We start from the raw sequence: 23,120 nt of genomic DNA on the forward strand, positions 1-23,120 counted from the left end.
CCATTACAATAGGTAAGTTCCCTTCTAGTTTAGGTAAAAACACTCCCAGATTGTATATAATGTTCTTCCTCTGCACCTTCTCCTGTCTCTGGTATAGGGAGCTCAGGTAGTGTTGTTGTTTTGTGTAGTGGTGCGGTCCTGGTAACACACCATCCATGGTGTAAGCCGAGGACTGGGCTGGCGACCCTGGGAACACCAGTCTGCTACCTCGGAGCACATCTGATGTATAATTCAAAGCTTGCGCCTGTTCGCTGCAACCGACAGTCTGCACGTGTGCAAGCAGTGTCCTAGTGAGTCATAACGGAAGGACAAGGCAAGAGAGCACTCGGAACTGCCTTTAGCTTTCCCTGTCTTTGGAGGATTGAGGACTCCTACATATATCTGCAGAAGGATGGATCCTAAGTCCAACCCCAAACGGATGATGGGCACCTGCTTTAGAATAGCCCCTAATTTAGGATTGCTTTATTGTTTATTTTATTACGCCTGTAGTTAGTTGTCTGTTGGTAATACCCTTTCACTACCCTTGTGGAGCCTCTGGAAGGAAAGCAAAGTACAACATATTAGAGTTTGGGGTAAACCGAAATCTGAAGAGGTCTTTTGTTGTACAATATGTTGGCCACCCGAGGCTGTAAGAAGCTTACAGCCTGGTCAAAGGAATATTTTCTTTTTTGGAGACGTTTTTACTTAACCTGTCTCTACTAAACTAGAAGGGTACTTACCCATTGTAAGGGCTATCATGGATTATTTAGAGCACTATTCCGTAATGGAATGTGGAGCCCCAGAGTAATAACAGGTCCTATTATGGCCGGTAGCTCTCCTCAATGACATCCTGTCTCCAAAGATACATTACCAGCTGCCGTCTTTCATCTCCCACTCGTATGTATAGTGTCACTGACCCCGTAGTGGAGAGAGGCGACAAAATATACAAATATAAATAAATGGAACTGTAAACACTTTTGGAGAAAAATGACTAAGCTGATTATTATTTTATTATAAATGTGTGATTATTATTCCATTACGTCATTTATTTTTGGAGAAACTATGAAAATCTCTATATAATATAATTTGTTTTTGAAGCGACGTGCAGTCTGTAAAGTAATCTGTATTTCTCTTTCCTACCATTGGGGGACACTGCGATACATTGGGGTGTAGTAGTGCGACTAAGAGTTTAGGCACTTATCAAGTTCTTTGATCTTCACTCTCCTCCCCTACTATGCCCCTCCTCTCCTGTGGATACCTCAGGTTTTTTTTTTTTAAGTGCCTTAGGAGAAAGGTCACTTTGGTATAGGCTCCTGCCAATACTTGTATTAGTGTTAGATTATTTTTCATGTTTTTATTTTATTTTCCATTTAGGTGCATCGCTGGACTCGATCTCAAGATCCAGATGAGTGAATAGGACTTCAGCTCTGTTCACTCTGGGTCCCGGCACAGGTTAGAGACAGCTCAGTCTCCCTTCCTGGCACCTCTGTCGGCAATCCCCCTAGAGACGCGCTATCGGGGCCATAGATTTAATTAAGCTAAGACCCTCTATAGGCTAGGGGTCAGTTCTCTTCTGGGGGAGCCTCTCCTTCCCGCCCGCTCTACTTGCCGGCAGCAGATATCCACCTCCTAGACACGAGCAGTGGGGGAACGGAGCCAACGATCGCGCTCAATAGGAGGCGATTCAGTTGCTGCGCACACGCACCTGGGCACCATAGCGTGGATATCTGCAGCCATATTATCGCACGCTGATTGCCAGACAAAGGCATCAGCCATTTAAGGCAGCCAGCCATTTCTAGGGAGGGCCCTAGGAAGGACGTCTTCCCTTCTTCTTGGCGTGGAAGTGGCCATCTTTCATTGTGGAACTCGGACATCGGGCTGCACACTGCTCTGCCTCTCCTCTACTGGTATTGTTGAACTCTTATTGTAATCGTTAACAAGCGATTGTCTTACTTTACTAGGCTGCTTACACAATCAGTACTATTGTGCAGTGTCTTAGGATTGGTTTATTTTCTAGGATTTACCTGGTATAGAAACCTGGTAAAATCCGTTTTTTGTTTGTAGTCAGACCTTAGTTCTCAGACTTTTCTAAACGATAGAATACAGTCTTCTACAGTGTATATTGTATTTAACCTGTATATATTTTAAATATGTCTGAGAAGGGGACATCCAAAGGCAAGGGATCCTCTGCTATGTCTGCACTGCATTATACCTGTGCCAAATGTAATGCAAAATTATCTGTTGGACAGCCTAACCAGGATGCTCGCTGCATGGCATGAGGCTGAAATCCAAGAGCGACGCGCTCCAGCGCAGGGGAGGGCAGTCATGGAAGAGCCGGCTTGGGCTAAGTCACTGACAACACCCATGGTGGAGCTCACCCGGGCGATGATGTGATCCGTAGAGGTGCATGAGGTTTCTGTTTCTCACACTTCTACACATTCACTAGCGGGCGCAGGCACATCTTCACAATCAGTTCAGGAAGGAAGAGGAACGCCTGCTTACAGCTTCACACAGGGCCAAGAAAATCATCTCTGATGCATCTCAGGGCCGCGGTCAAGACTCTACCTCATCTTCCTCTTCTGAGGAATGGTCAGAGTTTCATCTGCAGGAGGATTACTCAATTAGCTCAGTAGATTCTTGTCCTGTCCAGAATGTAGATAACCTTATTCTGGGTATTGGACGTTCTCTAGGGTTTGCTGAACCCGAACCCACGGCCCCTTCAGGGTTCTCCCTTTTTAAAAAGACTAAGGCGCAGGTGGCTGCTTTTCCTTCATCCCCTCAAATGATGAGATGGTATCTGACGCATGGCAGAGGCCAAATAAGCAGTTTATGATGCTGGGTAAATTTAGATCTTTTTACCTGCTTCCGCCAGAAGACTCCTTCAAATGGGAAGATTCCCATAGAGTGGACACCCCCGTGGCACGGTTGTCTTCCTCTTCGACTATTCCGACTCAAGAGCGGGTTGCACTAAGGGATCCCACTGATAAGAAGTGCGATCAGGCCCTCCGTTCAGCTTACGTTGCGGAAGGCTGTATGATTTGACCCACTGTGGCGGTTGCCTGGGCTAACAAAGCTATACAGCATTGGGCAGGACTGCTGGTTAAGGGTATCCAAGAAGATGCCCCACACGCAGAAATTCTTTCTTTAGCCGAACATTTCCTTGTCACTTCTGATTTTGTAAGCCAGGCAGCAATGGATGTTGTGTCTGTCATGCCAGATTCTCTGCCCTCATTATCGCTACTCGTCGTACCTTATGGTTACGCTCTTGGACAGCAGATGCTGATTCAAAGCGAGCTCTTGAGGGTTTGCCTTTAGATGAAGTAACTCTCTTTGGATCAGAGTTAGAGAAGGTCATTCAGGTGGCCACAGGAGGAAAGAGCAACGCTCTCCCCATGGGTTCCAGTAGACCTCGACAGGGACGTTTTCAGTACTTTCGTTCCTTTGGCCGAAGCCGAGGCACCCCGTCGAGAGGCCAGTCCTCTGCCCCTAGCGGAAGTTATAGCAGAGGCAGGGGTGCTGGTGGATGAGGGGCCTTAAGACTGGCCGATAAGCCCGCATCGTGACAGGCTTCCCCTCGGGAATCTGTCGTGGAGGGGTGGGGGGCACGCCTTCTTTGTTTCCAGAGCCAGTGGCGGACATCCACCATGGATATTTGGACACAAGGAATTGTGTCCCGGGTTATGTCATAGCTCTTGTTCAGTTTCCACCACGATGATTCTTCACCACAGCAACCCCCCTTTGTCCCCTCATGCGCAAGGCACTTCAGAAAGCAATTCTGAATTTGCTGGCAGCCGTTGTTCTTGTTCCTGTTCCAACACAGGAGAGAGGTCAGGGGTTTTACTCCAGCCTCTTCCTAGTGCCAAAACAGGACGGATCATTACGTGCAATTTTATATCTGCAGTCTCTGAACAAGCAGATAAGAGCTCAAGTTCAAAATGGAGTCCCTTCGGACTGTCATCTTGGGAATGGAGCAGGGGGAGTTTCTGGCCTCAGTAGACAACAAAGATGCATACCTGCATATTCCTATATGGAGGGGACACCATTGCCTCCTCCGCTTTGCGGTGGATAACTCCCATTACCGGTTAAGAGCCCTACTGTTCGGCCTAGCAACCGCTCCCCGAGTGTTCACCAAGATCATGGTGGGGCTCCTGCGGCAGAAGGGGGTCACAATAGTTCCCTATCTAGACTATCTCCTTCTATCCTTCTAAAAGCACTGTCGGCATAGCTCTTGTCTTGTCACATCCAGACCACTATACAGTTTCTGGAAGCTCATGGGAGGATTCTGAATTTACCGAAATCATCCCGCATTCCGGCTAAGCGCATGCACTTCCTGGGTCTCATGTTCGACACAGTGACCCACAGAGTCCATCTACTCAAAAACAAGATCCTCGCTCTCCTGTGCAGAACCAGAACCTTACTTGTGCGGAAAGAGGTATCTCTCCTCAGCTACATGAAACTCTTAGGAACAATGGTTTCAGTGTTCAAAGCCATGTCCTTCGCACAATTCCATTCTTGTCCTCTTCAACACAAGATTCTTCAAAAGTGGTCGGGATCTCAGGAGCATTTAGACAGACAGATCATTTGCTTGTCAGTTCCCACTCGTCTTTCCCTAGCGTGGTGGTTATCCAGACAAAATCTGGACAAGGTTCAGACCGGCCCATGGACCTTAGTTGTGACAGACGCAAGTCTGCTAGGCTCGGGGAGGAGTAACACAGTCCCTGAGATTTCAGGGCCTCTGGTCCCCCCCCCCCCCCCAAGAGGCCACACTCTTGATCAACGTCCTTGAACTCAGGGCAGTGTACAGGACATTGATGCAAGCTCAGAGATTTCTGGCAGGGAAGCATCTTACAAATTAAGTCGGACAATGCCACGGCCGTGGCATACCTAAATAACCAAGGGGGAACTCGCAATGTAGGGGCAATGCGAGAAACAGCCAAGATCATGGTATGGGTGGAGCGCCACATACCCCAGATATCGGCCGTTTACATCCCAGGCGTGGAGAATTGGGAGGCCAACTTTCTCAGCAGGCAGAGGGTTCACCCGGGCGAATGGTCTCTCAACAAGCGGGTCATTGCCCTCCTAGTAGAATGTTGGGGCATGCCAGTGATCGATCTCATGGCATCCAGGCTAAACCATCAGGTTCCCCTGTACTCAAGCGCTTTTCACGGACGCCATGACATTTCCATGGCACTTCCGAATAGTGTACCTTTTTCCACCAATACCCATGCTTTCACGGGTACTGGAAAAGTTCTCTTGTGTGTATTTTATACTTATATTCCTTGCCCTATAGGGCTCCCTTTTCTCATACGCTTGGCTAGTCAAAACTGAGGTAACCACAGAGGTAGAGGGGCATAGTAGGGGATGAGAGTGAAGATCAAAGAAGTTGATAAGTGCCTAAACTCTTTGTCCCACTACTATACCCCAATGTATCGCAGTGTCCCCCAATGGAGTAAGAGAAATCGATTTTACGGTGAGTAAAAGTCTTTTTATTACTTTACAGCTTACACATTTTACTTGAAGCGAAAATATCCGTTTCAAAATCCCACGCCAGATACACGAAATAAAAGAGGTAAAAGAGGTAAAGGAAGTCAACAAAGTTCCTTCAACAAGCCTAAACAGAGACGTGGTCGCGGAGCTGTAAGACCTGCAGGTATTTGGTCATAGGACATTATACTAAAATGACTTATTTTATTAGTAAATATACATGAACTCTTCTCACTATAGAAAATAAGAGTTGCTTTATTATGCTTTGTTTTCTATGATCATTAATGGTCATTTCCAAGCATTCCAAGCTTTGTGGCATTTGTCTGGTGCCCATTCCAACGACGTTGCAGCTTTTTCATCTCTCGTTTCTCTCCGTATTTGAGCAAGCCCAATTATTATTTACCGCATATCCATCTGTAGAGGAGAAATGCTCATATTCTTTCTTTACGATGAAAAAAGCAACATGTAATAGAATGCAGAGATTTTTAATACAGATCTAGTATTTTTTAATGCCTTGTCAGTCAACCTGCAGTAGTGTTCATCCCCCACATGATGGCACTGTAATTGAGTCTGGTAGAATTCCTACTGCATAAGGCGCTACATGGTCATTACCGTGGTGAAAATAGTTTTACACTGTATTTTTTTTATTTCTCTGGTACATCAAAGATCTGTTTAATGACGCAGTCAATTACCTTGCAGGTCCTGAAACTAGTTTCAGCCATAATCAGCGGTTTCCTGTCTCCCAGCTTGATGACCAAAACCCCTTCTATGAGCAGAGACCAGGCCCAGACCAATATCCAGGTATTTCTCTAGCATGGTTCTAACCTGAGCCGTTGCCATTGTTTGACTGACGTTTCCACTGCAATAGAGCGGTTTCCGATCCGCTTAAGAAATACCGCTGTTGTTGGGATGCTTAATCCCTATTTCCACTTCCCCAGCTTCACATCTGATTGTGGCTGAAGGTTAAACAGGCGAAGAAGCTGCAAACATTTCTGTTAGCGGAAACTGTAAGCAAGTGACTCAGGCTCTGCCCCCAGTGATGCAAGACAGAGGAACACCATGCACAGCACAAACTACCTGCTGTCAGAAAGGATAGCATGCTACGTTTAATTATAAGCACAGCTTCAAGTGTATCAGTTAATTAAAGCACAGCTTGTGACACACTGAAGTCCAATAGATCTTTCACATAACAATAAAAACATTAGTGTTTACATTTGGTAATAAGTGTTCATTCATGTAAAATTGTAACAGAGGCTTGGATAGTGTGGTGAGAACACATGGTGCTGGGCATTATAAAAAATAAAGGTTATGTCTGCTTGGCACCTCTCCCTTGTATTGTCACTGCATTACGTATATTGTGTATAGTATGCCAGGTATTTCTACATCAGTGATGGCTAACCTGTGACACTCCAGGTGTTGTGAAACTACAAGCCCCAGCATTCTTTGTCAGTAGATAACTAGCTGATAGCTGGCAAAGCATGCAGGGACTTGTAGTTTCACAACACCTGGAGTGTCACAGGTTAGCCATCATGTTCTAGATCATATTTGCACAATTCTTATATGTCACCTGGTGCAGTGCTGAGTAAGTCCCCAAAAGTAACTATTTACACCTGTGGTTATTGGAGTCCCAACCGACTGCGGCATAAGACTTCCTCTGCTAGCAGTCGCCCATTTTGTGTCCCGGGAACCGCTTTCCCTAGAAAAGACTACATAGAGTTAAACCGGGTCGGACCACGGCTCTCCAGGGGATTACTGTAACATATGTTCCCTTTGATGTGTGGATATTGTGTGCTCATCTTCTTGTGCATCTAGACTGCTGGAGCCACTCACTGTAGGGTGCACACCGTCACCTGACAACTGGGGGAGGAGGGCAGCAACTCCGATAAGCAGTAGCCAGTTCTGACTAGGAGTAGGAGTTATGGTTCCTAGTATAGTGGAATGGTCAGTTGATTGTGCCAGTTACTGGACCTTGGAAGTTTCAGTGGATCCTGTTTCTTTTTGGGCCTACCAAAAGATGGAGGATATTGGATTAAGTCAGAAGACCGTGGTTCAGCAGCCGGAATAGCGCTATTGGTATACAGTAACTATAGCTCCTTCTAGGCAGGGTTGGGTGTGCGGTGACCTAGCGGTATATATTCCTGTAAATTTCTAGAACCCTTTTGTGTTATGGTTGACAATAAAGAATCTTGAAAAGCATTTTTCTGCCACAGAACTCTTGCTTGCAACATGCACAAAATAAACATAGATTTCAACAAGCACATTGCAGCGGAATGCCACTATGCGAAGCTTCTAAGGGACGTCACGCTAACTTCCTCTCCCTAATGTTTTTGTAGCTCTGCGTAGCCCTCTCAGGCAAGAGCACCACAAGCAAAATAGAAATCCCCTTGATTTGGGAAAGAGAAGAGGGTTCCAATGCTGCCAACTTAAAAAGCTCCCCTCTGACACCAGTCAGCGAACAGTTGCAGGGATTTCACAGAATATTTGGGAAAGCTCTGAAGTGGATTGCTGAAATGTGGCTGTCGTTTCTATGGAGTATCTCTTGGCATTCAAGAATCCCCCTGCTTTTGTTTCTTCATTTCACGGACGTGCCCAAGAAACACAGGTCCTTTCATCTTGTATTAGACCTAAAAGAACAGTCAGTATCTTTCTCAAGCGGAAAAACGAAGTCAGTTGGCCAAGCAACTTGGTCTGGTTACTTTGTGTCCTCCATTGCATTCAGGCATTCCTAACGCCACATAGTGGGAGGGTTGCTAGATGTGTCTATGGTTTGCGTTCAGGAAGAACCAATTTAAATCTCCTCTATTTGGGCATCCAGGCTGGTCACAGATATGATGGCCACTTTCATGGCCCACCTTTTGCGTAGGAATCGCCTTCTTTCCTTACCTGGAGGATCTAAGGATCAGTCTTCTAAATTGCTTCTGGTGCTTTTGGGAAGGTCAGGGAAAGGCAAGGTGGCCACATCTCAGTCCATTTCTCGTGGGTGTGAGAGACAACTCGGGGTGAAGACACACTGTATGCATACCTTACATCCTTTCTGGGCTTGAACGTCTGAGCAGAGACATTGTAGAAGGCAGCCACATGCTCTTCCTTGCGCACCTTTGCAACATTCTATTGGGTGCCCATGGTCTCCTCTGCCGAGTTAGGCTTTGGTAAGAGGGGCTTTGGTTGTTGCTTCCCCATCTTTGGGACATCTGACTATTCTCTTTGTGTCCCACCTGGCTGAGAGACAATATGGGCTTTCTCTTTACCAATAAATCATGTTCTTCAAGGCCAATCTAGCAACACAGACTTTCCCATCCTGGCATGGGTCCTGTACATTGTGGATTCTGTTTAAGTATGTTTTTCGTTTTCAGTACATTTTAATGTTTTTTTCTTTTTTCTTGTGCTTATCCTATTTTTCTTGTTATATGAAAACAGAGTTCCCTAGCTGGAGGTGGGGGGCCGAGTAGGACTAGGAGGGGACTTTCCTGTTTTGACCAAGAGTCCTGTGGCTGGTGCTTAACCACCAATGTCAGTGTGTGTCCCCCATAGTACTATACAAAATATTTATCAGTAATTTATTAAATCATGTTACATATATATTTATATATGTTTTACTGGCATGTATATTTTCCCATGCTGTATTTGGTTCCTTATAAAAGTTTGTATCTGTCATGATTTGCTTAGAGCGAAGTAAAAATATGTACATTCATTTACAGAATATGACAATCGTTACAACCAAAATCAGTGGTTACCCGACTCCCAGTTTGGTGGTGGTGGACCTGTTGATGGACCTAGGCCACTCTTTAAACAAGGACCCGGCCGGTTTGAAGGTATTTTCATGTTGTTTTACCACTGTTATCTGTATTAAAAAGAGAAATGCGTTGGGTTTTATCTGTTCTATAGGCAAGAAACGCCTTTTGTACCTGTCTGATCTTGTCGACATTGGTATCTATTGATAAAAAAAAACGCATTTCGTTCTCTCCGATTTCTTCTCCGAGTGTTCCTGCCAGTATTCGCCTCTCCTGATAGAATTAGGAAAGACAGAAAAAAGATCGAAGGGGAGGGCAGCCTACAAGTACCTTCCTATATACTTCTGTTACATCGGCAAGATATCTCACAGGAATTGCCAATGAATGTGTTTCCTCATTAGCCGCCTGGGTAATGCAGACTAATGAATTAGATTAAAGGGGTATTTCAATTTACAGTCTGTTTTAAACCCCCTTCGTTCTCTATAATAGTACTTTGGGGTTCCCATCACTGATATAAAGCTGTAACCTCTGTCAGTCACCTTCCCAAGGTGAGCGTTCACAGAGATAGCAGTGTTGTGTCACTAAGTAAGCATTTATGTCTCCTGCTATGTGCTGGGAAACAACATAAGCTCAGAATTTCCTTGGTTAATATACATGAGCATGCAAAGTTCCCATATACCATTAGCCATAGGGTCCTAAGGCAACAAACTCTCTCCTTGTTTCATTCCTTACTCCCTTTCCTCAAATTTACCTCAGTCAACGATAACACCGTTCAACACAGGCTAAATATGTGTCAGTCGACAAAATGGCTGCCACCGCTGTGTGTAGGCATTAGTTCCTGCAGTATGGATACATTTACTGTACAAGTGGCCTTGCCATCTCCACATAAAAGTTTTTCCTTTTGCAGTCACCTTTTCCTCCTTCTCCCCAAAGATACCGTAGTATCTGTCCTCATTCATCTTAGATTTGCATATGCCAGCACTAGAGTCGGCCATGGCGAGGGAGAAGATCTCTTATATGTAAATAACAACTAATTTTTTTGGAATGTCTGAGAATGCAGGAAAATTGATAGGTTCTGGAACAAAGTATTATCTTTCATCAGTTGCACTAAGGAAAGACCCCAACTCGCCATCAAACTCCTCTTAACAGTAAACCCAAAAAACTATTCCTCATAACTGGACTGTTACATCACCCCCATTTCTAACTGAGCTTAATGCAGAGCTGATAAAGACTCTGGGCCTGAGTCATTAAGGAAAGTAAGGCAAAAAAGGAGTAAATGTTTTCCGGGATAAACCATGTTACATTGCAAGGGGTGCAAATTAGTTTATTATTTTGTACATAATCTAAACACTGACTGCTTTTTCATGTAGGAAGCAAATACTTGATAGTTTTATTTTTTACACTGGAATCTAAAGTTGATCTAGGACATGCCCTACCCCAACTATAAATCTGTCCCCACATTTTACATTTACCTCCCCTCCAAAGTAACATGGTTCTGCCCAGGTGCAGGGTTACTTCTTTTTTATGCTTTGTTCTCCTTAACGACTCTGGTGACTAATGGTGTATTTTGACAAAAGGACCCCCCCCCTCCTCAGATTGTACCCCAAAAAACTGTAATTGCAAGTATTACCAATTAGATTTTGTTACGGTGTCTTCCAGATGGGCTACCTCTGATTTGTATTTTATTTATTAACTCGTTTATATACTCTTTTATTTGTTCACAGATTTGTTATAACTGATGTTAACAAAATTCTAACTGTATAGACTTTCATGGATGGAAAAGATGGGGCCAGTCATGAAATCATCTTAGTTATTTAGACTTTGGTGCTGTGTTTTCTCCTCAAATGCTTAAAACACTGCACCCACAGATAATACTGTTACATGCGTTCGTACCCTGCCATTTAGTAATACCTTGATGGTCTGGGTTTGTTCTTTGTTTTATTCTGTTGCCCTGTTTTGAAAAAAACTCAATGAAGCAGATTTTCAACAACAAAAAGTGTAAATAAATGTAAACCTTTCTGGAGAAGATGGCTAAATTTATGAAGCTTATTCTATTATAAATGTATAACTATTATTATTATTGTTCCATAACATTTATTTTTAAAGAGCTATGAAAATTATACATATATTATTTACTTATAGATCGCACACCCCTGTCTGATCAAAATCAGCAGTATTTTGGACCCCCGATGGATAGACAAGGTCCGTACAACGAGCCTAGGCAGCCATTTGGTTCTGGAGCAAACAGACCCGGAGGTATTTAGCAATGGGACATTTGTATGAAACATTTATACATTTTATTAACAATATATATACAGTTGTGGCCAAAAATATCTTGTAGTTTTAAAAATAATTCAAATATTTCCTCTAAAGTTAAAGTGAAATTAACAACAATATTTGGTCTCCCCAATTCTTTCTATTAATATTCTGAACCTTTGTTTTTTTGTTTGGAATTTGATACTAAATCAGGAAACAAAATAAAACAATGCCATTGACAAAATTATTGACACCCTAGACTTAATATTTGGTATGACCTCCTTTGGCCAAAATAACTACAATTGTCCGCTTTCTATAGCCATGGATGAGCTTCCTGGAGCCCTCTACTGGCAGCTTGGTCCACGCTTCTTGTGCAAACTGCTCAGGTTCTCCTAGATGTGAAGGTTCCGTCTCCCAGCTGCTGTTCTCGCACCTCTCCACAGGTGGTCCATGGGATTTCGATCTGGACTCATTGCTGCTTACTACAGAACAATCCAGTATCCTTGTCTTGAACCATTCCCGGGTGCTGTCCAAAGTGCTTTTGGGATCATTGTCCTGCTGGAAGACCCAAGACCTTTGACGGAGACCCAGCTTTCGGACACTGGGTTCAACATCATGCTCGAAAAAGGCCTACTAATTTCAAATGTCATGATGCTGTGCACACGTTCAAGACACCAGGTGCCAAATGCAGCAACCCCAAAGCATCACTGAACCTCCGTTTGACTGTAGGGAAGGGTTTCTTTTATTTTGCTATCTGAAAACATAGTGGTGATGTGTTTTACCGAAAAGCTCTAATTTGGTCTCATCTGTCCACTGGACGTTCCCCCCAATAGGAATTTTACTTGTTCAGATGTGTTTTGGCAAACTGCAGTTGGGCTTTCTTATGTCTCTCTCGCAGAAGTAGGACTCTTCTGGGCTTCTTACCAAATAACCCCCTTACATTGACTTGGCGACAGATGGTGCGAGTTGAACCTGTGTGTACCTTGTTCGTGAAGGTCAGCTTGATCAAAGCCCTTTCTCCACCAATCGAACAATCCTGCCCTGCAGTCTTCAATCAGGTTTTCTCTTTCCAGGGAAGTTGGCTACCGAGCTATGGGCCTTAACTTCCTAATAATATTATGTACGGTGGATGCAGGCACATCGAAGTTTCTGAAGATTGATTTGTTGCCTTGAGATTGCCCATGCTTGACGGAAAACTTCTGTCTGATCTCTTGAGACAATTCTTTGACTTTCTTTTCTCTATGCTCCATTGCAGTACACACATTGACAGGAGAATGAGTCCTATTCTCTATCCAAGCTCATTTAACAAGTGACTTTTGTATTGCAGGCATCTGCCACTCACCACAGGTGAATTCAGTTCTAAAGTGAAGGAGAATCATTTGCTTGAAATCTATCTACTTCTAAAAAGTGTCAATAATTTTGTCCAGCCTATTTTAATGATTTTTGTGTGGAATACATAAATGGCATATATAATATCATAAGCATATAATAAAAATGCTTTTTGTGTTTTGTTCCACTGCAAACCACATGGGGATGCCAAAATATTTTCTAATTTCAAAAAATTTCTGGAAGAAATTGTTCATGCTTACAAGAAAAAACTGCAAGGGTGCCAATGTTTTTGGCTGTGATTTGCATATATTAACTCTGATCACTAAAGAAAGTAAATATTTCACCTTGTCTGGGAGTTGCTTTGCATAAAAGTTATTTCCTGGTAAATATAATATTTTCTATGACAATTTATAGGTCTAGTTGCATGAATGGACATATCCAAGCAAGCAAACATGAACAACAAAAATATAAACATGTATTAAAAATAGGAACGCGCTTTTAACACCATAGTCTATACAATTAAAACCGTTTTCAAAACAGATGTAGCTTTATTTAAACACTAGGCTCCATAAGCCTGCAGTAGTGTTTTTCCACCACACGATGGCGCTGTAACAGCGGCATGTAAAATTCCTGCTGTATACGCCAATTTACGGGCATTCAATGAGGTCAGAATGGTGAATATAATTAAAATTGTAATTTTTTTCTCAACAAAACGAGCCTTTTAATGAAACTGTCATTTACCTTTACAGATTTTGATGCTCGTCCCAGCCGAAATCTTCAATTTGCTGCCTCTCGGCTTGATGACCATGAGCCAAGACCACCCTTCAGGCCCGAAACAGACAGATTTCAAGGTATTCTCTAGCATAGCGAGAGGGTGTGAAATTACCGTCCACTTAACCCCTCCTTCAGCCAAGGAGCTTCAGGTTCCCTCAACAAGAAGATTAGAGCCACTGTTGTATCTTCTGTTTTCTTATCTTCCGGGTAGTCTTCTGACACTTGTTTCATGGAAGTTCAGGGGAGACACTGTGGTCAATCACGTTGCTGCCTGTCCTTCTCACACAGGGTTCGAAGGGTCCGAGAGATGTCAGGGTTCTTCTGCCCCTTGTGGCCCACTGCTAGATGTGCAGTCTGCTGTAGAGCATCCCCCATTGTTCTCCTTTTCCACCCAAGGGGGATTTGGGTGCTATGAATGTGTCCTGTGCAGTGCTCCCCCGTGTAGTAGACCTTTTGGACTCATTTTTTGTACTTACGGAGATTAGGGATAAGTTGTGGTGCTTTTAAAGGTTGGGAGGCCCAATGTTGATGTCTTCCACACCTTCCTTGCACGTTTTGACAAAGTTTTATTGTATACACATTGTTTCCTCTATTGAGGCAATTTTCGGTAGGAAGGAAGTGGTGGTAAACATCGATTTCCTTGCCCATGATGGTGTATATTGGGACATCACCAGTGTCTGTGTGCGCCCAGCCTGGCTGAAAGCGTTAGCAAAAATCAATGTACAGATAGAGGAGAAGGCGTTTGTCAAAATTGTAAGTCAATATGGACCAGGTACCCAGGAGGTTGTCAATGCTTTGATGGCGTGTGTAACCTGTTTTGAAGAGACCTCAGAGATAAGGATTTCTCTCTGGGAGGACTTTAGACGAGGAGGATTGCAGGTAGTGTTTAGTGGAGGTAGCAAACATTTGTGTGGTGACAGAAGCTTGGGTGCTTTAAATTTACCGGCAAAAACTCAAGCTCTGTTGGTTGTTTGGGAACCTCAGTAGTTTTCTATCAAAGCCCCAAAGGACAGAATCTGGAATTCAAGACGAGGGAGAGTAGAAGCTTACAGGTCCGACGTGGAGGGGAGATCGGTCAAGCTTTGGGTCGAGAGTGATATTGAAGTTACCTGCTAGGATCACGTTGCCCTCTACTACTTTTGAAAGACGATCTAAACTTTTTGGGAAACATTGGGAATGGCTGGTATTTGGAACTTATATTGAGACCAGAGTTAAAGATAAAGGATGATATTTGCCAACTATGTTCCCTCTGGGTTCCATGCTGTTTTGAATGTAATGAACGAAATAACGTTGGGAATTAAAGCAGGAATGAAACCAATGCCTCTCCAGAAAGGCCCCGGTATGAGTGAAGTCATATTTAATTATAAAATTCTCTAATTGTACAAAGCGTTCTATTGGAAACGTCCTGAATATGCTGGTGTTTGTAACCGTGGGGTTGACGACTGTTAATTGTGTTTATCTCTTACTGTTGTCTTGGAGAAAAGTAAATAATTGTTCATTTTACAGAATATGACACTTCTTACAAGCTGCATCTGTGGTTACCCAGATCCAAGTTTGGTAATGGAGGATCCACGGATGGACCAAGATCCCCCTTTGAACCAGAAACACGTTGGCTTGAAGGTATATTTGTAATTTTTACCCCTGAGGGTTCCTTTGAATTAAGAAAGGGGGGATGCATTGGGTCTTGTGTGTATCTCACAACATATCTCAAAGTAATTGTCAATAAATGTGTTTCTCCATAAGCCATCCGGGGGACACCTTGTGTTTGCGTGGGTTTCCTCCGGGTGCTCCGGTTTCCTCCCAAAACTCCAAAAACATACTGGTAGGTTAATTGGCTGCTATCAAAATTGACCCTAGTGTGTGTGTGTGTGTGTGTGTGTGTGTGGGTATGTGTGTGTGTGTTAGGGAATTTAGACTGTAAGCTCCAATGGGGCAGGGACTGATGTGAGTGAGTTCTCTGTACAGCGCTGCGGAATTGGTGGCGCTATATAAATGATGATGATGAATATGCCCCTAACCTTTCGTCAAACAAAACTCTTGGAGCTGTAAACCTTCATGAAAATGATTTTATATATTTTAAGTATTTTTTTTCCCTAAGAGAATGACACGTTTTACTTAACAGAACCTGAACCTCGCTATAACCAAAGCCAGTGGGTTCCTGGATCCCAGTTTGACAACAAAGGATCCTTCAATGAGTCAAGACAAGCTGGCGGGCTAGGAGCAGGCAGACGTGATGGTAATATCACCTATATTAGTATCTCCAGCTGTGGTACTGTAGCGTTATGTTCTGTGTATGCTCTCCTTTCATTATAGAGAATTGTCTGTGCATTCCCCTACCCCGTTTCATTAGAGGAGCTATTTTTTTAATGTTTTATACTTGGGTGATGTAGGGGTAATTGCCAGCTACATGGTGAAAGAAGGCGGATTATCTTGTCCATTACATGCAATGGAAGTAAGAGGTGCGGTCACTAGCGGGATTTTGATGTAGGACCTTTGTCTCCTGTAGTGGTAATGCCACAATCTTCCTGCGTCTAGAGAACATATCCCTACTCTTATCATCCTGGCTACATGTTGTAATAGCTCCTCCAGCTTTGAATATGGGAGAAACTAGGACTTGCAGGAGTTTATTAAGCTGAAATATTCTGTGCTGTGTTTAATAATCTAATGCACTGGTTGTTTTTCTATAGTCACACCCATGTCCTCTCCTGCAAGTCCCTGTGTCTTTATTTTAAACAATAAATTCTATATGGGCTGTGACCCTGCTCTATACACCTGAGAGAACTGGAGTGCTTATACTTTAACTAGACGTACACGTACACTTCAGAAGATTAGAGGGAGGTGCTTCTCTAACTGAACAGGCAGAGCGTGAATGACAGGCTTGCAAACTTGTTCTGGGGGAAAAAAAAATACACTGTAAATGAGTAGAATCATGCATAGGAGCAGGGCTAGTGATGTCACAGCAGCTCACATTAAAGCATTCTCCGCGGCTTGGCCTGTGTAGTGTCGGGCTCGTCACCGTCCAGCGAGGGTTTCATGCTTGTACTGCTGACCCCAATAGATTACTGCAGTATAGACATCTGCACTCCCATAACATGACAGCGCTCTCTCACTCCTGCCGCAATCCACTGAAACACTCGTTTCACGTTTTCAGGATGTTTACCATATATTTGCTGACGTTTGTTAGATTACTGCTCACCTCTGTGTTCACAGAAGAGGATGACATGTACAACCAAAACCAACATTTTCCTGACTCCCGGTTTGATGACAGAGGACCATACAGTGAGCCAAGATCTTCATTTGGGCCAGGAGTAGATAATTCTCTGGGTATTTATACAGTTTTGTGCTTAAATGCTTAAAACATTTCCATTGACCTGTAGTGTAATGCCATAAATATTAACTGCAACGTCACTAGCTTAAATATCCCATTAGCAGTGCTCCTGTATTCAGTGTTTCACCTTGGGCAACACTCGTCCAACAAGACTTATATATTCACTGCCTGTTTCTAGAACCTGTTTATGTTTGTGTATGTATACCAATACATACTGTCATTTGATAGGATTTCCACCTTATATGTAGTCCCAGTTTAATAACCAAAGCTCTTTTGGGAAAGGGATGAGCACCTGAGATCACTGATACATGCTTTGTATAACAACGTACCACTCAACAGTTCTGTTTCTCACTGGACAGTCCCAGTTTTCTGCCGTTAAAAAGTTGTGTTCATTACAAATGTGATTGGGCAACTCCGAGCTGTGGACTGTTTCAACAGGGGCATGACCTCATGTATTGGAAAGTTGGCAGGTAGATCACAGAGAAAATAGGTATCCTATGATGTAAATGTGACTGTATCCTGTTACTACATATTACTTTATAGATCCCCGGAGCCATCAGCATCCAGATTCCTTTGGGCCCTCATCTGACATGCGTCATGGCCAGTGGTCCGGCCAGGGTCCGCCAAGAGGTGGCTCCTTCTCGCCCAGAGGCTTTGCCGACAACATGAGAGATTTATCGCCAGGCTACCACATGTAGTGTTAGAAAAAGGTAATTATTGGGGGGGGTTTTGAACATTTTTTAATTTTTTGTAAATACAGTTTAGGCTGCTATATATGACACATAATTACTGCTTACTTTCTTTGATTTTCTGAAACCATTACTCTGACTTGCAAAGCCTGGCATTGTCAAAGAATCTGTGCCATAATAACTGCCGACCCCGGTAACCAGTGTTGGAGAATCTGCACCATAATAGCTTCCGACCCTGGTAACCAATGTTGGAGAATCTGCACCATAATAGCTTCCGACCCCGGTAACCAGTGTTGGAGAATCTGCACCATAATAGCTTCCGACCCTGGTAACCAGTGTTGGAGAATCTGCGCCATAATAGCTTCCGACCCTGGTAACCAGTGTTGGAGAATCTGCACCATAATAGCTTCCGACCCTGGTAACCAGTGTTGGAGAATCTGCACCATAATAGCTTCCGACCCTGGTAACCAGTGTTGGAGAATCTGCACCATAATAGCTTCCGACCCTGGTAACCAGTGTTGGAGAATCTGCACCATAATAGCTTCCGACCCTGGTAACCAGTGCCTAAAAATGTGCTGGTTTTTTTAAAAAACAATATAGAGAAAATTACAAAGTGGTCTGATATGTCTTAAACAAACCTTTCTTCTTTATTTAGGAGCCCACCTTCTGCTGCTGTGGGGTACATAGCTGAAACCAGGAGACAGAAGACAAGATATTGGCAGATCCTGAGCAGGTTCTGGCCTTGTGACCCGTGTTACACTGCGGTCATAGTCTAGTGGAAAACTACTGAAACTACTGGTGGCTACACTCATAATGGGCTCATTATAAAACTCAAGGTCATGTGCTCAGAGGTGCTGTTACCCATGGCAACCAATCAGATGTTCACTCTCTAAAGGTCACTAGAATGTGAGAATCTGGTTCCTATTGGTTACAGCGCAGGTCTGCAGATTGCACCATGTTAATGAGTCTATTTTAAGTTAGAATTAATTCATATTTCAGACAGGTTACTTGTATATCATTTTTAAAACGTTACTTTTATTCTGTTGTATAGTTTTCAGTTTTGAAATATAGCTTTCTTATTTGCCAATTATTCTGTCCGTTGTTTTCCCGGGTAGCGTCACCACCCTTTGTTCAAGCAGTGTCCAGCATCCGTTTGTCATATTATAACGTGACGGTGAGTTTTACTGTTTTGTTATGGAGAGTGAGAACGAACTGAGCCATGCAAGTGAGATATAGACACAGCTTGTTGTGAAATAAACTTCATTTTTTGATTTAAAGACAATGCGAGTGAGCGTCTTTACTTGTTGTTATATACTTGTTTATATTGGCAGCTAGTTTGGACTGTAATGCAGTTAGGAAGCCTTTGTTGTTGTAGTTTTTCCTGCTCTGCTAAGAGCTTCCATTATAGTCTGGCACAAGTGTCACACTGGACTCTGCCCTCTGCTTTATTCCTCACATCCAGTCTTTCTCCCGGTCCTGTTGTCTCCACCTTAAAAAATAGACAGAATACGTCCTTTTCTTTCTCCACATGCTGTCAAAACTCTTATCCATTCTCTCATCATTTCCTGTCTTGACTATTGCAACCTCCTATTATCTGACTGATCTTCCTCTCTCACCGCTCCACATCTGCTGCACCACTTTGCAAATCCCTACACTGGCTCCCTGGGTCATCCAGAATCATATTCAAGTTACTCACCATTTAACAAATAAGTGCCGACTGCCCTCGCAAGGTGATAATAGAGCAGAATAAGATGAATAGTCAAGCTGATATTAAATAATATAGAACCATATAATACAACAGTTAACCATATAATAGCTTCAGATGGTGTATCACTGTATAATGTAACAGAAATATTAATATCAATCTACATGTAGTTGGTTGCAAAATCCCTAATGCATGAAGTCACATGGATATCAGGTCTCTTTACAGTACTGGCAAAAATGGAAAAAATAATAATGGAAAAAATAACGATGAACTGTACATCAATGATATTTATACACACAGAGTGTGTGTTCTCATAACGCCAAGACTGGAGCCGTTGTTGGGCTGTTGAAAGCTCTAAACTAAAACAAATCGGTTGCTTCCATGGCGTAATAAAATGTCACTTTATTAAGGCTGTCTAATATTCAGAGACTACAGTCACATTTAGCTTCAGTTTAGCATGAGGTTTTGCTGAACATCGCCTCGATGTTCAGGTGACTGTATTTCCACCTATTGCAATAATAAATCTCCGCTCATTTTCACCGCTATGGGACGCAAGGGAAATTGAGCGGCGGAGCTTTTAAGTGTCTCTGCGTACTGTTCCTGGAGACACATCGTGCCGAATTGAATCTCCCCTTTAAAGGAGACTAGTTCTTGGCTTACGTTTCAAAATGCGTGCCAAGCAATGCCTGCAAAGCGTTTCATCAGCAGGACTTTGGGGAGACTTGATGCCTTCTAACTAATCGACAACACCAACTATTGGATAGGTGTAATTTGAAATATGGAAGCACCTTATTTGTTTTTTTCCATTATATTGCTGCATGTAAATGTGTTTCTATGAATGAATGGTTCTGGTGGAACAGTATAGTTCTGTAAAGCTTATATATAAACTTCATTGGTCTGTTTGCTTCTCTGGTTATGTATTTGGACACCTCTGCACTGTTTAGGATGAAACCAACACAAGGTGGTCCAGATTAATCCTGGCCAGGTTTTAGGGGGGGGGGCGGGGGCCAGGTCAGACCTCCCGTTGGTGTACGCTAGGCAGAACTTTGACCCAGAGAGCCTGTTCTGAGCCTTTCACTAGATGGATTTGGATGAAAACTTCACAGACTGGTAACATTGGATCCCAGAAGACATACTAGGGGGTTGAGGTCCCAGTCGGACCTCCTGATGTTGGTGTATGCTGGGCAGAACTTTGACCCAGAGACTCTGTTTTGGGCCTTCCACTGGATGGATTTGGATGACATTTAATATAGAAACAAAAACGACACTGGACCCCCACTTTATGGGTGTGTTGGAAGAGCTGCTAATTATATTTAAAAATGTTGACAGTGACATCCAACTCATTGATAACTTAACTTAATTACTTGAAGATTTAAACCCGGGCAGCGCCGGGTAGTTCAGTTGGTATATATATCGCACCCTATTCTATAAAATCTGTACCATTGTGGATATTACTCATGCTTGCCTACTCTCCCGCAATTTTCAGGAGGCTCTCGGACGAATAGACACAACTCCTGAATCCTAGAGAAATGCCGAAATTCACGGCATTGAATATTGGGGGCGGGGCTTAATCGTGTCCTTAAGCCCCGTCCCCTGCTATTCAGTGCCGTGAATTTCTGCATTTTATAATGGGGCGGGCCAAAATGAAGCAATTTTTCTAGTCCAGCCCCCATCTCCCGGAAGCCAGCTTCAAAAGGTTGGCATGTATGATATTTGTATGGGTTATTTTTCAAATAATAAAAATAAACCAATAACATTTTTTTAATACCACCTGTTAAAACCACTTAATTTATGACGGCTTGTTGCACTTATTTCAGCAACTGGTTATACAAATTTAGGGTTGGGGAATGGCACCAGAACGCCGCTCCGTGCACTTGGTAAGACAGCCGAGTACTCTCAAAATCTCTTCCACTGCTGGAAAGGAGAATCCAGGTTCTCTGCAATTAAAGGGATTTTGAGTGACAGGTGAATTGTGTCATGTGATTGGATTCTCTCCATAACAATGAACCAGCATGGAGAAGACATGAGAATGGCTTACAAAGACATACAGAGAGCGAGCGAGACTTGGGAGGAAATATAGAGAGAAAAATGACCCAGGAGGTGGTAAATTACAGTGGTAGACACCAATGTACTACATTTATTTTTTTTCATTTTTGTTATGAGGTTTAATATGTTTGTTAAACCACCACCGCTGCTCTTACACAAACTAGTAGTCTGAAAAACATTTACAATAGGCGCTGGCACTCCCACAACCTACAAACAAAATAGGTGTTTAAAGGCTGCAATATTTCTTGACTGTCACTAGGTGGCAGTGCAGCCTTTAAAACAGCACATGTTACTCCTTATATAGACATTTGTGGGTGACTGTACTAAAGCAAAACTCAAACATACTTTCCAAACTGTCTATAAGGATAGACAGTTTGTCCCTGGCAATATTCTACTTTTATAGCTCGGCATAGCTGGATGTTGCACAGATAGGCTTCTACACCATCATGGCTCCTTCAAGGCCTCTCTAATAAAGCTATCAAGTATTTGTGTGCTACATGAAAAAACAGTCAGTATTCAACTTATGTGCAAAATAATAAACTAATTTGCACCCCTTGCATTGTAACATGGTTTGTCCCAGAATACCTTTACTCCTTATGGGAAGTATGATCCGGGAGGTGCTGAGGGAAGGTGGGCGTGCAGGGGGTGGGGTTACGAAAATCGCATCATCTTGGCCCCACCCCGTGACGTAATGACGCGTCATTTTACAGCGGCGGACGGGGCCAAATGCAGTGATTCCCGGTGATTTGCGGCGTTTTGGACCTAATTCTGCCCACTTCACTAGGAAGATGCAGGAGACTGCCATACTCTCCCGGGAGTCCGTGAGACTCGCTCAAAATGCGGGGGTCTCCCGGACATTCCGGGAGAGTTGGCAAGTATGATGTTGTGGCACAAATATAAAGGGAATTATTTCTCGGGGATCGGCTTTGTTGCCCAGTTATTGTATCCTGGAAGCACTGTATGGATGATGTGGGGTATTTTAGTAGAAACAAAGAGCTATTCCTTGAAATGTTGACTGTCACTAATGTAATCCATTCCCCTTGGAGATTTGTATTTATCCTATGGTGACATCAGAATGTATTTTCTAGATGAATACCCGAACCATTCTCTCCAGGCCTTGAAAAGGAAAGACTATCAATCCAACAGACAGAACCAGGTCACCAGCCACATACAAGGTTTTGAATTCAGTGTAGAATCAAATTGGCCCCTGCTAAGAACTAACCAAAGGAGCCCTGGTTACTAATTAGAGAAAGGAGTAGGGATTTGTTCCATATAATGAAAATGCCATTTGACACTGCTAATTGTATAGTTAGTGTTGTGTTGCTGTTATGTAAAGCCTTACTCCTGGCAACTTTTAAAGGTAAGGACATCGCAATAGATAACATATATAACGTATGTGTTACGAGCCCCCGCCGCGACCCTCCCACCTGCATCCCGGCCGTTTTCGGGACGTTGTAATAGATAGCGCCGCGTCCCGGCAACTGAGGGCAGCCGGACGCGTGCGCAAAACTGTCCACCAGGCTGTGGGCTGATTAAATAGCCAAAATCTATTAGGCATAGGCTGGAGGTGATTTTCAGAGCTAGGCTCTGATTGGCCACTTTCAGTATTTAAGGCAGGGAGGGATTAGCCTCTTTGGTTGTGTGCATAACACTTTAAATGCTAAACAGAAAACCTGTATCGTAAGCTGGGTACACTCTACAGGCTTTTCACATAATTATCTGACCAATCACACGATAAGCGAATGTTAGGTCCGATATCGCATTAGTGAAACATGATTGTACCAAAGCTCATCCTATCG

General features: G+C 43.3%; 1 protein-coding gene across 5 annotated transcripts in view; it reads left to right on the forward strand.

The window, feature by feature from the left end:
• Nucleotides 1-18,852, forward strand: part of LOC142108527 (uncharacterized) — a 61,392-nt gene extending 42,540 nt beyond the window's left edge. For 3 of the 5 annotated variants that reach the window (XM_075192251.1, XM_075192253.1, XM_075192254.1), the window contains 10 exons: nucleotides 5,480-5,629; nucleotides 6,163-6,264; nucleotides 9,162-9,275; nucleotides 11,337-11,450; nucleotides 13,529-13,630; nucleotides 15,060-15,173; nucleotides 15,676-15,789; nucleotides 16,764-16,877; nucleotides 17,425-17,591; nucleotides 18,226-18,852. In XM_075192251.1, coding sequence (XP_075048352.1) covers nucleotides 5,480-5,629; nucleotides 6,163-6,264; nucleotides 9,162-9,275; nucleotides 11,337-11,450; nucleotides 13,529-13,630; nucleotides 15,060-15,173; nucleotides 15,676-15,789; nucleotides 16,764-16,877; nucleotides 17,425-17,579 — 1,079 coding nt within the window. In that variant the 3' untranslated portion in view covers nucleotides 17,580-17,591; nucleotides 18,226-18,852. The remainder of the gene's footprint in view (nucleotides 1-5,479; nucleotides 5,630-6,162; nucleotides 6,265-9,161; nucleotides 9,276-11,336; nucleotides 11,451-13,528; nucleotides 13,631-15,059; nucleotides 15,174-15,675; nucleotides 15,790-16,763; nucleotides 16,878-17,424; nucleotides 17,592-18,225) is intronic. The other 2 variants (XM_075192252.1, XM_075192255.1) reach the window with 2 other exon arrangements.
• The last annotated feature ends 4,268 nt before the right edge of the window (nucleotides 18,853-23,120 follow it).

Source organism: Mixophyes fleayi, chromosome 12, assembly GCF_038048845.1.
Source record: "Mixophyes fleayi isolate aMixFle1 chromosome 12, aMixFle1.hap1, whole genome shotgun sequence".
Classification (NCBI taxonomy): Eukaryota; Metazoa; Chordata; class Amphibia; order Anura; family Limnodynastidae; genus Mixophyes; species Mixophyes fleayi.